Raw genomic sequence first — 17,797 nt, 5'->3', positions numbered from 1 at the left:
GTTGGGAGTGAGCAGCAAGAGAGAAGGGCAAGAAGAACTCCCTTTGTTTGGGAGTTTACCGATCCCAGATTTGTCCTCTTACAGTGGCCATGTCTATTGTGGCCAATGATCTGCTCCCAGGTGTGACTGGCAGATAATCACCTTTCCTATGCTATTCAGTCCTTACTGGACTTGTGTCTATTATTTCTCTCTTCAATCCCTTTTCCCATCATCCCCAGGATCTGCAGGGGACAGACATGGAGAGTTCTAAGCTGCAGCTTCCTGGCACAAACTGTATGTCTATATTCTCCAGCCTCCTCTTTGCTCCTTTTCTATTAATTAATAACTGGGTTAATTATAATGGCATCATTACTATAAAATGGTATTTTTCTATCAATAAGAGGAAAATAAGGCATTTCATTACTTTAGGAGGCCATCACACACTGTAGCTAACAGGTTTATTTCTCAATAAAGATAGCTAGGGCACAGATTACACTTTTTTTTTTTAAGGCTAATTGTATAGGATAAGCATGAAGGTGGAAGGATTGAAATGCATCTTTTAAACATGTGGACTTCTTATTCTAAGCACAGCTCTGCTCCAGTGAATGGGGAATATTGTCGGTACTGTAGTTTCTTCCTTTTTCCTATCTGACAAGAAATCACCATAAGAACTGTACTTTGAAATTTAGGGGCAAGTGTTTGACATTGTCTTTGCAGACTCTTGGTTCTGTGGATGTGGTCTCTGTGCTGGTTGGGCTTTTGGAGGCAGCAGTTGGCTTGGTTTTATACTCTGGCTCTGTTGCCTAACTTGGTGGCATTGGGCAGGTTACTTAACCTCACTGTGTCTGGTCACTTATCTATAAAATGGAGATGACTGTAGTTTCATTTCATAGGACTCTTGTGAGGAATGAAAGAATTTATATAAAGCACCTAGTATAGTGCCCACCAGTTAGCAAGTCTTACTAAATGTGTTATGTAGTAAGAGATGTGAGCTAATGACCAAAATTTTGAAGCAGACAGGACAGGTAAGATGAATAACAGTGATACTAGAAAGACATGATTCAATAGAATTTTCTGACAAAAATAAAAATGTACACTGATCTCACAATTTGATATATTTGCATTTGGGCGGTAGGAGAACTATAGGAAAAGCTTCATACCATAAGTTGTTGTTGTTTTTAAAGGTGGTTGCCAAAGGAGCTCAAATTATTGTCTGCCTATAAAATGTACTTTTGTATTTGAAAAATTATGAAGCAAAACACGTGATAGATAAATGTTTTGTCATTTTCCTTCAAATACTGTCAAATATATTTGAGGGTGATCATTGAATAAAACTCAGAAAAGATAAAGAGGACAAAAGATTAAAAATATATGATGCTTTATTGTCAAAAATAGACAAACTTTAATTTCCTTTAACAGAAATAGTAATTAAAGGTCTCCATGAGCCATTATCACCACTTCGTGAACATAAAAGACAACTGTTTAGAGGAAAAGGGACAACAGCTCTACATCCTGCTGGAGAAGCCTCGCCCACAGAATCACAGTGACCTTCAGAACCCAAACTAATAATAGACAAGCAAAACAAGGTTGACTTATGCTAGCCCAGTCCTAGAGAGGGCTTAATGATTCCGACAGTGATTCCTATAGGAAGAGTAACAGGATCTACCCACTTTTGAGTTACACCGGGATGAAGCCATGGGTCCCTACCACCCTCAGGTATGTAGTGATGCTAATAGCTTGGACAGAAGATGTGAATAAAGTCCTTATTCATGACCTATAGTAAGGATATGAAAGATTTGCAGAAATGAACACTGTAGTGTAGAGGTTACATTCTCTCATTAACATAAAAAAGACTAATGATCTAGGCAGTAAGAATAAGATAAACTTAAGGCCTTTCTTGTCCCCTAGGAACAGGAATCCTAGGTTGAAGAAAGCTGAGTTCCATCCTGGCTTTTATTCTCTAGTCTGTTGTAATAGACCCATCTTACTAATGAACAGTGGTAGTCTACAGCTATCTCCTTTGAAGAATGTGTAAAGATAGATGAGTTTGTAGGAGAGGCCAGGGATAAGATAACACTGACTGGTGGGAGGGTTCATCTGAGATTAAGCATATGTCATAGTGTAAAGAAGCTAGATGATACAACAAATGAGGAAGGGATGAGAACTGAGAACTCATGTCCTAACTCCATATTCACTCACATAAAAAAAAAAAAAAAAGGAACCAACTATATGCAAAATAACAGCTTAACATTTTCCATTTTTTTTTTTTTTTTTTTTTTTTAGTTTAAAGGTATCATTCAACACTTGAGCACTAGAAAAACTGAGTTTATATTGTCCATGAAGTTATTAAAAACAATACTGTAGTTATAAATGGCAGCTTCAGTTTAGGCCACCTCTTTAGAACAGAAGAGTGAAACCCTGGCTGGTGTAGCTCAGTTGGTTGATCATCCTCCTGTGCACAGAAGGTTGCTTATTCCATCCATTCCCAGCCAAGGCACATGCCTGAGTTGCGGGTTTAATCCCTGGGGCATGCAGGAGGCAGCCAATCGATGTTTCACGCTCATATGGATGTTTCTCTCTCTCCCTTTCTCTAAAAATCAATAAAACATGTTTAAAAACACACACTAAAACAAACAAACAAAAATACCCAGAATAGTGGGGAGAATGCAAAAAACAAAACGGAACTGTGAAGTAGTTCTGTTCTCCTGATAGTTTCTTATTCACTCTTGCATGGGGTTAAGAGTTAATTATGCTCACCCACTTAATTCTATTCTCCTGGATAAGACCCTTCAAATTAGAGTAGGAACAGGAAATTGGTGGTGTGGGCTTCTGGAAGTTTTGATGGACTAAGCATCACTCAGTAAGATTCTGTGATTGACAGGATCACTCTGAAAACTTACAGAAAAAAAGAAAAGCAATATGAAAATCAAACTAAACAGGTTGGTTTAATAGTCTATCAGCAAGACTACATGGAAAACTTTGTGTAGTCAAATACAAAGCTACAGTGGATAGCTCCTTTTCCTTCCTTATTCCATTTCATTCCATTCCATTTTGTTAAAAAAAAAAAAAGTGATATAATGCAGACATGGGGTTCATTTCTCAAAAGCCACAGAATAACCCCTTTAGTTGGGGTTGCTGTGACTGTGAAATACAGAAGAACTTGATGTGGGGCTTTTCATTGAAAGCAGGCAGGGCAAACTACAATGACGGTGACTGAGCAGCTGCAGAGTTTTATTCCCCAATTATAAAAAAGACCTTTTAAAATGTTTCTCCTCTTAGCATTCTTCTATGACTGTCGTTCCAATCAAGGAGTAAAGCTTTTTCTTAACAAGTCGAAATCCTGAGCTCAGGATCAGAGTTCGTCTGAGGCTGGATGCGAAGCGACCTCGACTAAAGAAAAAGTCCCTGAGGCTGGTCCATGAGCAGTTCTCCTGCTTAAACACGAGTGTAAGCTCAAAAGTGGGCACCACAGTGGAGTCGCACACAATCCTGTCCAGCTTGACACAGACGTTGCCCACTTCCATGTTCACGTGCAGGACACACCCCCGCAGGCCGCAGGGCTCCGTGGAGGAGAGGCGGAGGACGTCCTGAGCAATTCTCTGGGTCAGTTTCTCAGGGACAAGGACTTTGGAGCAACCCAATTTGGTTTGCTTGGATTTGGACAGACAGTTCTCCAGCATTTTGACCAAACTCTGGCAAGTTGTCTCCTCAAATATTACCTCATTGAGGTTGGGTTCGGGAACAACATAATCCCAGTAGTCAAAATCTGCAGAAAATAGAAGTTTGAAGTAAAATAAATAAATAAGAAAGAAATCCAGGAGCAGGAAAAACATACCAAGATAGCAACATTGGTCTCTATCACATTTACCTGTTTCCAATATGTATCCGATATTGGATCAGCTGATCTCACTTTGCTACTAACTAGTGGGGTAATACTAGTACAGCAAGTCATTTGACCTTTCATTTATGAAATATTTTGATAAATAGAGTGGATAGGATACAACCATTTTTTAAAAATTTATGTGTACACACACAGAATCTTAAAGACTATGGATCAAAAATCTATGGGTATCCTAGATTACTAGTGACTTTCTTTCATTTCTTGCTCCTTTACTTGCTTAGGAAACTTTTCTACTTATTTTACAAGGAACTTGCATTACTTCTAGAGTAAAAATGGTTATATACATTTTTTTTAAACTAAGAAACTGCTACCTTCTGACTCTAAGAATATATGAGTTTATTGCTTTAAAATATCAAATTTTTGCTATTGTTCTTAAGTGATGAATTTAAAGATGAATCTGAGGAGCTATATTAAATAGTTATTAAGTCCGCTTCTTTCTTTAAAAGTCTGTACTGGAATGGCCTGTAAATTCCAATTTTAGCTTCAACCTCTTTGATTAAAAATTGCTCAGAGAAGACCTTTGAGGTCCACCAGGATATTTATAACTGGCTGGGTAGTTTTCCGTGACCAACCAAAACAAAATAGTCCTAGGAAAACAAAATTAGATTTGCGCAAGGAAAAGAGATAGGTCTGCATTTGGTCACCTACCTTCCAAATTAATCCTACCACTTGGCAAGATGCTATACACAGTCAACTGGGAGCAGGCAGAGGTGCTGAGGGCTCTCTTCCCTAAGCCTACTTCCTCCTCATTGGCTGTTGTGGCTTCCCCACATGCATATTCTTTTGGATCATTGTTTTTCTTATTTTTTTAAAAATAACTAAATAAAACAAATGCAATCCAATTTATAAAGCTTCATATGCTGAAGGTAGAGACTTTAGAGTTGGCCTATAAAATTAGATCAGCCACATTGCCTTCTAAATGAGGAGGGCCCACAGGTCTTCATCGGCCTATGCCCACACAGCTCCTCATGGCAGAGCAACATGTGAGCTTAGAAACTGCTGTTTAAAATGGCAAGTGGCAGCATGACCAGCATCCCTGCAGTCTTAACATTGTCCTCTGGCATTAAAAACAGAGTAATGGCTATATCCACACACAGAACATTACACCGCAATAAAAGGGAGCACATACCGAGAGAAGCAACAACCACGGGAGGATCTCAACAGAATTAAGCTTTGTGAAAGAAGCCAGTTACAAAAGAGTGCATTTTATATGATTCCATTTACATGAAACTCTGGAGGCAGAAGTAAACAGGAGAGAGGGAGGGTGGGGAATAGGTTACATGGGCATTTGGGGAGAGAGGGTCATGGTGGTGACTACAGGGTGAAGACACTTGTTGAAACACACATAACTGAACACTTAAGATTCACCAAAACTTTATAGCCAGGTAAGGTCAGGAGCCTACATAACTTTTCACCCCAAAGAGCCTGTCAGCAACATACCATACCTATGCACCCCTCAATATCTACGCATGTATATATGTGTGTATGTATATATGTATGTATGTATGTATGTATGTATGTATGTATATATGTGTATATGTATGTGTGTGTGTGTGTGTGTGTATTTATTTATTTATTTATTTATTGTGCTACTTTTTGTTTCTCACTACCATGGTTAGAAGTTGCTAGAAAGCTTGGAGAGAAGGTCCTCGAATGGATTTTGTGGCAGCTCCACCGAGGAAAGGGGGCGACACCGCCTGCCTGCCAAACCGATCCCACCCATAGGGAGGCTGCCACCTTTGGAGCAGGGAGAGGCGGCCCTGGGAAACTCACCATTGATCAGGCTCCGCGGGTAGAAGCCGTGGTCCAGCAGCTCGGAGACGCTGCTGCCCGGGTTCTTCGTGTTCAAACTGCCAGTGGCAACCATGGTCAACGGCTCAGTTTCCCTCGCGGGGAAGAACGGCCTGGGGCGCTGGGAAAAAGTGGGCAACGAGGACAGATTTGCAAGAGCCGGAAAGACGGGCAGAGGCTCCTGAAACGCCCCGCGCACACAGAACGCACTACTAGCCCAGCACCCCTTCTCCCCAAGGGAAGGAACCCCGGTCCCTGCAACTCCAGTTTGCAGTCTCGCCAGCGGAGATGCCAACTTCTGCTGCAGCCTGAAACTCATTCAAAGTTAGCCGACTTGTCCCGCGGGGCTCAGCCCCCTCCACGGCTCCGGCCGGGGCACCACAGGCACCCCCCCCCCCGGAACCCCCCGCCTCTGCGCACCCCACTTCCAGGCCGCCGCCTGGCTCACCTGCCGGGAGTTGGCTGAGGCCGATGCGCTCGCCGGCACCGCTGCGGATTGCGGGTTCAATGAGTCCGGGAGTGAGAGGGGGCAGACCCTCTCCGCTGGAGCCTGCTCCCTGGGGTGTTGGGGGGGGGGGGTCCTGGGACCTGCAGACCCCAGCAGCGATCCGCACCCCGCTGGGTCCCAACCCACCTAGCACCCGCCCCACGGAACTGCGCCGCCGCCTCGGGGGCAGCGGGCACTTTATAGGCCCCGGTCCTCCCCGGCGGCCGCCCCGCCCACCTGCCCGCCCGCCCGGCCCGCCCCGCCCGCCGCGGCTCAGGGCTGCAACTCCACCCCAAGGGCCGCTGGAGTTGAGCACAGGCTTGCAGCACGGTTGTTACACAGCTGATTCCCGGGTGGGCCACAGGGTACCGTGACCGCAACTCCGGGTGCACCCCACGCCCCCAAACGGACCACTGCCTCCGCCCCCCAACCCGGGTGCCTGGAGGCCACTCCTCCGCCCGCGCGCTCCCGCGCACCCACTCCCTCCCGCCGCGGGGCCCTGAGGTTCAGTCCCGGGCTGGGCCGCGGGAAGCTTTCGGCCCTTTGTCTGTGACCCTGACCCGGGGCTTTGCAGGGTCCTAAAGAACATTTTGCTTGACTCCTTTTCCATGCTCAGTGAGCATTATGGATGCACTTAGTTCTGGCGGTCTCTAACCAAGTCAATGCTACCCCGCGTCCCTGTCCGCTCAGTGCTAGCTTTCCTTTCAGGCATCAAAAGGCTCTCCACAGTTTAGGAAGGGCTCCTGGCACGCTCGCTCCGTGCTGTTTCATCTCTGACTAATGGAGTTTCTCCTAGAGAAGGGTGAGCCTGGTGCTCTTCTAATTAGACCTGGCTCCCGGACACCGGGAGGGAGGTTGAATGAAGGAGCGTGTGCCAAGAAACTAAACAAAACCATTAGTGGGATAGCTGCCTCCTCCACCCGCCGGGTAGCGGGGAGCATTTGTCATCCCCAGAGGCAGAAGTTCATGGCGAGCTCTCTCAGGGGGAGGAGGAATTTGGGTTTGGGAGGTCCCGAGGGGGCTTTGGGCAATGAAGAGGCAGCTTTAGGTCCCGTTAGGATCAATTCTGTGAGGCCTGATGCGCCTCAGAATTCTGTGAGTTCTGAACCAGAGGGACAGAGGAGCCCAGGAAAGAGTCAACAACCCAGGGGCAAGAAGCCAGCCGCGTTCTCTTGCGAAGTCTGGGAGCTACCCTTTTCCTACGTCAGTGTGCCAGTAGGGGACGATCTGTTCAGAGCGGCCATTCCCACTGACTGTGGTGGGTCCGGGGAAGGAAAGGGTGGGGATGCCTGGAGAGGAAGACTTTCAAAGAGCAGGAGGTTCTAGCCTTGGCTCCCAGCCCTCTGGGATTACTAGTACTTTGTCACTGGTACAAGCATCTGCAGGTTAGGGCCTTGAAAGGTTCAGCTGTCCAGGCTACAAACTGAGTCAGAAAAACAACAGCAGCAGGAGTGAGGAGGGTGTGATAAACAGATCCGTGGGAGGACACTGGGAGGCAGAGCAGCAGAAATTAAAGCCAGCCTGGCAGTTCCTTTTTTAACGCAACTCCAGGCAGCTGTACTGCCTGAAGGTCAGGCCGGCCCAGGAAGGAGATGGTGATGGGCTGGTCTTTGAAAGCAGATTGCCACGTCTCTTTCAGTAATAGAAAAGTGGGAATAAGCAAGCGCATTTAAGCTAGCGTGCTCAGGACCCCTGGATGTGGGCCCCTGGTCAGATTCAGATGTCAGCAGCCAGGGGGTAAGAGGGGAGGGGGCGTGCAAGCAGAGCTTCCTTTCCTTATCAGAGAGGCAATATTAATGAGCCTGCTTCTTGCCTGCCTCCGAGGAGAGTTGTTAGGGTTAATAATTTAGGATGAATGGGTGGTCTGAACATGCACAGTGAAATACAAAAATTGCCCATTTCAATTTCGTTAGGGCATTTAGGCAGGCATCACTCATAAATTAAGAACTCCCAAGGGACCAGAAAGATTATTAGACCTTTATACTCTCAGCTCCCCCTCATTGACGTTTTGCAAAGCCCTTTGGGATTTTATTGAAAGAAATAATTTACCTATGTTACAAAAGACTTCAAATAGTATCATTTTTTGGGGGGGAGGGGGGCCTGAATGGGCCTTGCTCTCAGGAAATACAGGGCATTAAGAAATGATTGATGTGGGACACCTATCTTAAAAGGGTAACAATTCTTCCTGTTACTCCAGTTTGCATCTTGGCAGTGTTCCATAGACAGAGCTGATTTTTAACAAGGAAGCACATAATTAGGGAAAAGAAAGTGCCACGATAGTGTTGCCATGAGATGACATAACTTAACCTATTAGAATTTTCAATGATGTGATACAGGTAATTATTTATAACAGAAAGTTCATCCCATTGGTGAATTTCAGATATTTATCAGGTGCAGTGATGGAGTATGTTTCATTGTTATTTTATTATATCCTCTATAGTTAATACTTAAAAAATAGTTTATGAGGGTGCTTACTTGGAAATAATAGTTGTATATAAACAAAAAATCTAATTGATTAAATAATTTGATACACCAATATATTATTGCAAACTACCAAAATCATAATCATGCTTGCTTTTTTCTTGCTATTTACTCATCCACCTTCTTACAAAAAAAAGAAATAACAGTAACATATAACAAGATGAATATGATATATATGCAAATATTTAAATTTCAGGCCTCTTGTATGAATACTAATATAGTGTAGTACTCATAAAGTCATTGTTTACATCAGGTATAAATTCAGAATACCAGGGATATTTCATGGGCCCAGCACGCTTCCGCTGCGCTACTCTGCTAGGATACTACCAGGGATATTTCAATAAGCAAACAAAACTATGGTGCTTTAATGTATTATTATAGGAAATACTGGCATCATGTGTATTCCTGATTTGGAATGTTGAGTATTTATTATATGTTTCACCAGCCATTTTTCTCTCTTCATTCAGTATAAGCCTGAGGTCTTCTTAACACATTTACATTCAGTGCATTGCCTATTTCATTTCATAAACTTTGACACTAAGGGAAAAATTACTGTTTCTTAATCTGTACAGTGGATTCTGGGAGGACTTTTAGGACACAGAAGTTGATCTGTATAATAAAGTCCCTTACTAAGCTCATAGTGTTGTGAGAATTGAAAGAAATTATATGCAAGGCCAAATATTATCTTTTTTTAAAATAAACAAATCTGAGCTTTTTAAAAGTAATTGTTTCTGACTATCCTGGTTGTACTAAATTTATAAATTTAGTGCCCGTGTGAGATCTTAGAACAGGACCTGGTACATAGCAGGTGTTGAATGTGTAATAGTTATTATTATTGCAATTATTATTGTCCTGAAATTACAGTTCTCAGGTGTCAGTGCAGCAAGCACTAAAGGGACTAAATGGGGTCGGGAGATATTATTAAAGTAGAACAAACTTCATGGTCTTTTCTGTTTGCTGGAAATCTGGTCTTGGAGCTAAGCAGGGTCGGGCCTGGTTAGTACTTGGAAGGGAAAGCCTTTTTTACTATAACACACTAGAGCCAGGGGCACGAATTCTTGCACCCATGGGTTCCCTCGGCCTGGCCTGCAGGATTCAGCTGAAACCAGCTCTCTCTGGCATCCCCTGAGGGATCCTGGATTGCAAGAGGGCACAGGTCAGGCCAAGGGACCCCAGGGGTACATGATCAAGGCCCATGATCTGGCCAGGGAGGGATGTGAGAGGGATCCAGGGTGTGTTCAACCTATCTCACTCAGTCCCGATTGGCCAGACCCCAGCAGCAAGCTAACCTACCTGTCGGAGCATCTGCCCTCTGGTGGTCAGTGCATGTCATATTGAACTGTTGAGCAGCCTTAGCATATCATTAGCATATTATGCTCTGATTGGTTGAACGGATGACCAGACTACTGGACACTTAACATATTAGGCTTTTATTATATAGGATGCATGATTGTATGGGAGAGCAGGAAGATCTCCCAATGTAAAATAAATAAATAAATAAATAAATAATGTGGGTAAAGTTATTTTGATGCACAATACAGTTATACATATTAACTTTTTTTTTATTAATCTAGAAAATAGTTTTCTGGAAACAATTTAAATTTACACATATTTGAAATCATTGACTATAAAACCACCTGATTGTTTCAAGATATGTATGACCCTCTGTTAACATGCTGAATGAGATATTTGATCATTATTTTTGTGTTTGAGGATGCCAATAACATTTTCATTTAAGAATTAAATATGCAATATGAGTCATTCTGTAGAAAGACAAGGGATTTACTATTAGGGTAACATGGGAACTTATTCAGTATAAGACAAGAAAAAGCCCCAATATAAAATAATATGTAATAGCTGCTGCTGTAAGCAGAGCTAACAGAAGGCATTGCCTTTCTAAGTTTGAACAGAGAAATGGTTACCATAGTGACTTATCTCTTAAAATAGCTATACGATTATTTTTCTCTTTAAGAACAATGTTATGTATTATATTCCCATAAAGAAATCTGATATGTTTTAAATACACACACTCTTTCTTCTTGACTATGCAAAGATTTATAATTGAGGTACCCACATAAGAGAATGTCAGCCAAGAACATGGAGTAGGTCCTTGACATTTTTCTAGGATAAAAATCTTTGCATAATCAAGAATACCACCATTACACCATTTTTTCTGGAATTCTTATGTGCACAAAGATAGGAAGAGAAAAATAAAGCTTTATGTTCATGTAGGTGTTGTAACTTTATTGGTCTTCCTCCTTATACCAGCCAAATGTCCTATTCTGATGGATAACCTTTGCATAGCTTTTGTTATTCACATTCGTGTTCCAGAAAAATTACACATTGCTTTATACCATAAACCTGTGGGGTTGCACAAGAATAGAATTAAATCCAAGAATGTCAGTGTAGAGAATTCTGTGAATACTCTTTACAATGTGACTTATTCCATTCTGCAGCTGCAAAGCATATGAAGAAGTCTGAGAAAGTCACAGATAGATTCTTTTTTCTTTCTTTCTTTTTCAACTTTCATGTGTAGTATTTAGATGTATAGCCTATGGGGCCTGACTTCCTAGGTTCATATACCAGCAATGACACAAGTTGTACTAACTTTGATAAGACATTTAACATATCTCTGCCTCAATTTCTACCTTTAAAATAGGGATTATAAGGACATTACCTCATAAAAGGCTGTTGTGAGGATTAAATGACTTAATATTCCCCAATGATTATAATTATAATTATGAAATTTTCTTCAATTAAAAAAAAATCACCAATGTCCTGGTAACATTTTTATGAGAATGTAGCTAGGGGAGTGTTTACATGTATTTCAGGGTATGTATAAAAATGTATTTTATATATATTCTTTCATTGGTTGATCAATATTTAGTAAATATTAATTGAATATTAATTATCCATTAAGCACTGAAACACAAGTCTCTGGTATCCAGGGAGGTTATAGTTTAGAAAAAAACATAGATAAATAAATAGATTACAATTAGTCTCATAAGTTAGGGACAGCACAGTGATATAAAACATGAATCTATTTTGAAGGAAGGTTTATAGCCTTGCTACTCATGGTTTGTTTCCTGGACTAGTAGCATGAACATCACTTAGGAGCTTGTAAAAAATGCAGGACCTCAGTCCTTAACCCAATAATATGGAATCTGCTTTTTATAAAAGATTCCTAGGTGATTCATATTATATACAATCAAAGTTAGAGAAGTACCGATTTTTAAAGAGAATAAACAGAAGAGTAAGACCGCCTAAGCATTTGTAAAACTTTTTTTCTGAGCAAATTAATAGAAATATCTATTGATTTCCTACACTATGCAAAGCAAGGCCTTGATGAAAGGTGGGTTCCCAACCTTGCCCTTGTGTTGGTGAAGTCTCCACAGCTCCGATCAGACAGGCTGGTCCTAATGAATCTAATCAGTGCTGTGTGGCTCTTCGCCCTGGGCTCTGGCTCATAAAACCATGCACAGCTCTGTGAAAACAGACCAGTTTTGTGTTTTTTTTTTGAGAAGACTGTATTCTATAAAAAAATAAATCCTGTGTAATAAACTTGAGACACTATCAGACCATAAATTATTTTCAATCTTGATGAAATAGAAGCCAATTATGTAACATCAGGAATGGGCTTACATTGCAGAATGTATTTAAAATGATTGATCTGTGGAAGGTTGTATTATACTTGAAAACACATCTAGAAGGAAGGGCATAATGTAGAGAGAGATATATATCTTGTTACTTCCAAATTTACTGGGGAGAGTAAATATAGTTATGCGAGTATTCATCTCCTCTGTTGTAATTATATCATAAAATATACTTTAAAACATTGACTTGACTTTTTGAAATATTGTGCTGGTAATTAAGAATTATTTTTCAAGATGATATACTTATATTGTGGTGGGGGCTCTAAATCACAAATTGCTAACACAGCCTTTGGAGATGTCAGCATAGCTGCAAGGGCACTGGAGTGTGTTCAGTTGTGTGACAGTGTTGATGCATCATATGTGAGCTAAGTCATAAGCAGTACTTAAGAACCTAATTTATAGTTAGACATCATCCCCTTTTCAGTAGGTTTAGATGTCTGTATGCTAAACATGAAAACAGTGCTCACTTCTATACATGCAGCAGCTAGCAGTGCACTTAATGATTTGACTTCTGGCTTTAACTCAACCAGACTGGGCCACAAATTCTCACTGGGCCACAAGAAGGCACTGTGAAACTAACTGAAATCCTTTGGATCTCAGCTTCCTCCTTTATAATATGGAAGATTCAAATGTTTGTTGAGTTTCTGGCAACATGACTCCTCCATGTTAAGCGTTCTGCCAAAAGAGTCTGTCTTATGTGAGTTTGTTCATGTGAATGCAGATTCTCTCGCAGTAAATAATTCAGCAAGGGCTCCATTGGGTTTTTCGGAATGGCAGTAGATTTTATTCTGTACACATGGATTATAAAAAGGGTCTAGTTAGAGTATTAGGAGACCTGGCCCCACATACAGCCTTTATACTGACTTGATCTCTGACTGGGTAGGATGAGTCTCAGAATCACCTAGGAGTTTTGAGAGACTAAAAAGAGATTTACCCAGGCCAGGGAAAGAGTTATCGTGGATATCAGAGCAGTAGAGACTAGGCTTTCGGCAGTGTCTAAAATAAAGCACGATTCTAGAGAGGAAGTAGATAGGTTTTTCATATTTGGAAAAGATTCCTGCTATGCCCTGAAAAATCACAGAGCCACAGGAAATGGTCTTGCCCAGGTGCTGAGGGCTTGGGCGACAGACATCTTGGTTTTAACCTGTGGGCAGCCAATGACTAGAGGGAGGCTGTCTTCATCTCCATCCCAGTCCCAAAGCCTCAACGTTGCACAGTATTTAATTAAAATCCTTGATGTGAGCACTGGATCTATGGAGTGGGAGGATCAGGATGGTGAGAAGAGAGAACGACTGGCATTACATTTACCTATTCCTCAGTGGAATAAAAGATAAATATCAGCTATTAAGCTAAACAGCAAACAAGAATGCAGAATGTTGTTTTATTGAACAACCAGTGTGTGAACTAAGATTGATATTATTTACATCTACCTATCTACATAGCTATAGTCTTACTTCTGAAAAACATTGAATTTTTTTTTCTTTTTATTCAATTTACACAATGTTAAAGCAGCCTTTTTGAAAGCTCCACTTTTAGCATTTATTATCCAACTTAAGATTTCCATAGCTAGTACATTTTTTAGTTTACCCATTATTGAAATAGTGTTGCCTATAAAGAAATCCATTACATCAAGTACTTCTTAAAACGTATTTTAATGTATTCTGTATTTAAAGTTAATGTGAAAAAGCATAAATCAGGAATACTTTTATGTTTTCTAAATCAGGGAGCTGTTTATAAATAAACATGATAAAGATACTATAACCATTGTAAGAAGGTATGTAGGTAGAAACTAACAAGTGTAACTATAAAAATTTGCTTTAAAATAATGAGTCTTACACTTTTATCTTACTCTTAAGTAGTTCAAAGGAAGTGTTAACTGAAGCAGGTCCAGAAAATTCAAAACTAAATAAAATGGTAAAGTTAAAGTAGAATTGACTTTGAATATACAAATAGCCAACTTAAAAATTACAAAATGAAAATCAAATTTCTGCTGCTGACTCTCATTCATGCTATTCTTTGTTCCTTGCAAAAAGATAATGACTTTTATTTTGTATGTGTGTTTTTTGTTTGTTTGTTTGTTTGTAGTTTTCTAGAACTTCTTTATGGAACTAAAAGCACCTACTAACATATATTCTCATTTCACTAATTTTTTACCCTAAAGGGAAATGTTATACTTACATTCTCCACATTGTTTTTTTTGCACAGACAATGTAACTTAGAGATTTTCATAGGAATACACAGTTTTATTTTCTCTCTCTCTTTCCTCCCTCCAGCTCTATAGTATTTTGTTTTATGGATTTTCATTTAACCAGTATCTAACAGAGGGGCATTTTCATTATTTATAGATTTTTATCATTACCTACAGATGTAATGGATAATCTTATTCATAAGTCACTTTAAATGTGGGCAAGTTAAACCTATTAGATAAATTCCTGGAGGAGAATCTAATGGAGCAAAGAATAAATGCACAAAATATAGTTCTGAGCAATCTTGGTAAACTATCCTCAGAGGGTTATACAGTTTTGTGCACCCACCAATAAAGTTTAAGAATTTCCTCATAGTCTCTCCAACATCTATTCATTTTGTAAACATTTTAAGCATCTACTATGCTTTTTAAATATAGTTTTAACATGCTCTAGAAACCTATTGGTTAGGCGGTGTAATTTCTCTCATTCTAGGTCGGAAATATATTAATCCTAATTCTCAGGAAAACTAGAAATATTTCATATTCTTTCTGATTCTTAGTTTTATGGGAAAGCACTGGGGTTGTATAGTATATAATAACCATTATAATAATTTCACTGATTGGTCAACTTAGGCAACAAAAATATTATGGGACCCCCCCCCCCCCCCCTCTATTTATATTAGACTAGAGGCCCGGTGCACAAAATTTGTGTGTTGGGGGGGTGGTCACCTCAGCTCAGCCTGTGCCCTCTCACAGTCTGGGAGCTCTTAGGGGATGTCTGACTAATGGCTTAGGCTCGCTTCCCACAAGTCTTCAGTTAGACATTCTTAGTGCTGCTGTGGAGGCAGAAGAGGCTTCCACCACCATGCTGTGCTCATTAGCTGTGAACCCGGCTTCTGGCTGAGCAGTGCTCCCCCTGTGGGAATGCACTGACCACCAGGGGAAGCTCCTGCATCGAGCATCTGCCCCCTGGTGGTCAGTGCATGTCATAGTGACCGATCGTCCTTCTGTTTGGTCGATTTGCATATTAGTCTATTATTGTACAGGATTGGCAATCAGAGGTTTTGTTGTTATGAGGGAACATTTCTATGTATATTGGATTCAAGGGCACTTAGATTTCTATAAGAAGAGAATCTGACCCAGCCGGTGTGGTCGAGTGTTGACCTGTGAACCAAGAGGTCAAGGTTCAATTCCTGGTCAGGGCACATGCCTGGGTTGTGAGCTTGGTCCCCAGTAGGTGGCATGCAGGAGGCAGCCAATCAATGATTTTCTAGCATCATTGATGTTTTTCTTTCTCCCTCTCCCTTTCTCTCTGAATCAGCAAATATATATTTACTCATTTTTTGAGTAAATTGAAAAAGAGAATCTGCATCAGAGCAGAGAACAATAGTTTTTAATATAAATCTTTTATATTTCTAATGTGGTTTGATAACCTAAAACTTTGTGAAATGTTAGATCTCATATTTAGTCTTAGCATGAGAAAGATACTTTAGTAGAAATTATATTTTAGTTACTTAGCTTTAAAGATTAAATATAATATATTTAATGAAAAATTTAATGTCATATATGTTTTATAATACTTTGGATATATGCTAATTTTTCTGTTTTTAAAAGTAAACTAACTAGATATACTTTGGTAAAGCAAAGAGCAAATTGGTCAGAACAGGAAACTGCAGAGCATGTGGTTCAGATTCTGGGGTGCAGAAGCAGCCTTTCCTGCTGAGTCTTGGGAAAACATCCAAGGAAGGACTTATCATTCTAGTAGCTTCCTTTTACATAATCTTTCAACTTGTTTCCAGTCTAATTCTCTTCTTTTCTGCAGCAACGGGGTTTTGGAAGGTGAAAGAGAAGTGATGCAGATCGTTAGCTAAGTAAACATTTTGTAGAAGAAACAATAAAATCTAAATTCAAGCAGAGATAACTTTCTCTTGAAAGTCAACTTTGATTTATTAGTTCTTTAATTCTTTTAACAAATGTATTTGAGGGCCTACTATGTAAAAGTGCTTAATAGGAACTGGGAATAAAATGGAGGGCAGCCTAGATGTAGACTTGTCTTCATGGAGCTTACATTACAGTAAAGTAGGAGAATAAGCATAGTACACAAAATATAACAGCAGGCAATGTTACATTCTTTGATAAGGGATAAGAGTGCAAATGGGAGTAGTATTAACTTATGGATGGGGTTATTCTGGGAAGATTGCTTGTTCAAGTGAATATGTAAAAGAGATGTAGGAACTAAATATATGAAAGAGAGTGAGGCTGGAATGATTGTTATAGGTTGAGGACTTAATACTATCAATAACAACCAATTTTTAGTGGGTATTTTTAAGTGTCCCACATGACCAATTTCATTTGATTTTTACAACAATCCTATAAATAGAGTGTTATTGTTTCCAATTTAGGAATAATGATGAGAATTCTGGGACACAGTTAGTTCAGAAACTTGCCTCATGTTACACAGAGAGTAAGTGGTAGAGCCAGGAATTGAATAGGCTATGAGTGTCTGGCTGCAGGACAGAAGTTCAGGATAACAGGAGTATATAATGCCAATGTCAGGAGGTTGTTGGTGGAGAGAAGTGGGAGCATGAGCATTGTAGGGGAATGAGCTTGGAAGGATGAAGGTAAGGATCAGGCCCTGAGGGGTCTTGCAAGCCACATAAAGAAATACATTGAATATCACCTAAATGTTAGCCATTTTCACCCACAATTTAAATTCCTACCTTGATATATTTCTTGAGTTCTTTTATCTAACTAGGTGTAAAGGAGGATATAGTCCTGACTCAGCTGACATGAATGACTTAAACAAGATAAAAGCTATACTCCAGTGGAAAATTATTTTGCTTGAGGAAAGTTTTTCCATCCCAGAGTAAAATAATCAGAGAAAGCTCCTTAGGTGAATTTACAGCTTTCTGACAAAGCATATTCATTGTATATAGTTTTCTTTACTAAAAACTTATTTATTTTTGTCTTTGGGTCAGAATAATTCATTAAGAATCATTAATAATATGCTTCCATAACACAGTTGGGTAGTCTATTGTAATGGTACATCACAAGTAATTTGTTTCAAAGTATAAAGCATTACATCTTGTGAATGTTTTCTTTTCTAAAACATAAATTAACTCAGATTTGAGTTTTTCCTTACTTGTAACCATTGCAATTTTTCTTTCTGAGTGGAAGAGAAAGGAGAGTTATTTTTAGCACACATGCCATTGTGTATGGAGGTGTTTTGTGCATATAAAAAACATCTGTCCAGTCTATCAAGATGAATCATCCATCAGCATAAAGTGTGGTGGTCTTGGAAGACCCTCATTTAATTTAGC

At 40.0% G+C, this 17,797-nt stretch overlaps 1 protein-coding gene across 1 annotated transcript; it reads right to left on the bottom strand.

The window, feature by feature from the left end:
* Nucleotides 1-1,340: 1,340 nt before the first annotated feature.
* DDIT4L (DNA damage inducible transcript 4 like) lies at nt 1,341-6,372 on the bottom strand. The gene is made up of 3 exons (XM_036410573.2): nt 6,120-6,372; nt 5,654-5,792; nt 1,341-3,745 (listed from the first exon to the last, which is right to left on the bottom strand). Exons 2-3 carry the CDS (start codon nt 5,745-5,747, stop codon nt 3,255-3,257), a joined length of 585 nt encoding a protein of 194 aa, XP_036266466.1. The 5' UTR covers nt 5,748-5,792; nt 6,120-6,372; the 3' UTR covers nt 1,341-3,254.
* Between the last annotated feature and the right edge of the window lie 11,425 nt (nt 6,373-17,797).

Source organism: Pipistrellus kuhlii, unplaced genomic scaffold (assembly GCF_014108245.1).
Source record: "Pipistrellus kuhlii isolate mPipKuh1 unplaced genomic scaffold, mPipKuh1.p scaffold_m20_p_1, whole genome shotgun sequence".
NCBI classification, from domain to species: domain Eukaryota; kingdom Metazoa; phylum Chordata; class Mammalia; order Chiroptera; family Vespertilionidae; genus Pipistrellus; species Pipistrellus kuhlii.
The sequence above is the reverse complement of the archived record's forward strand: the minus strand, read 5'-3'. Positions and strand labels throughout refer to the sequence as shown.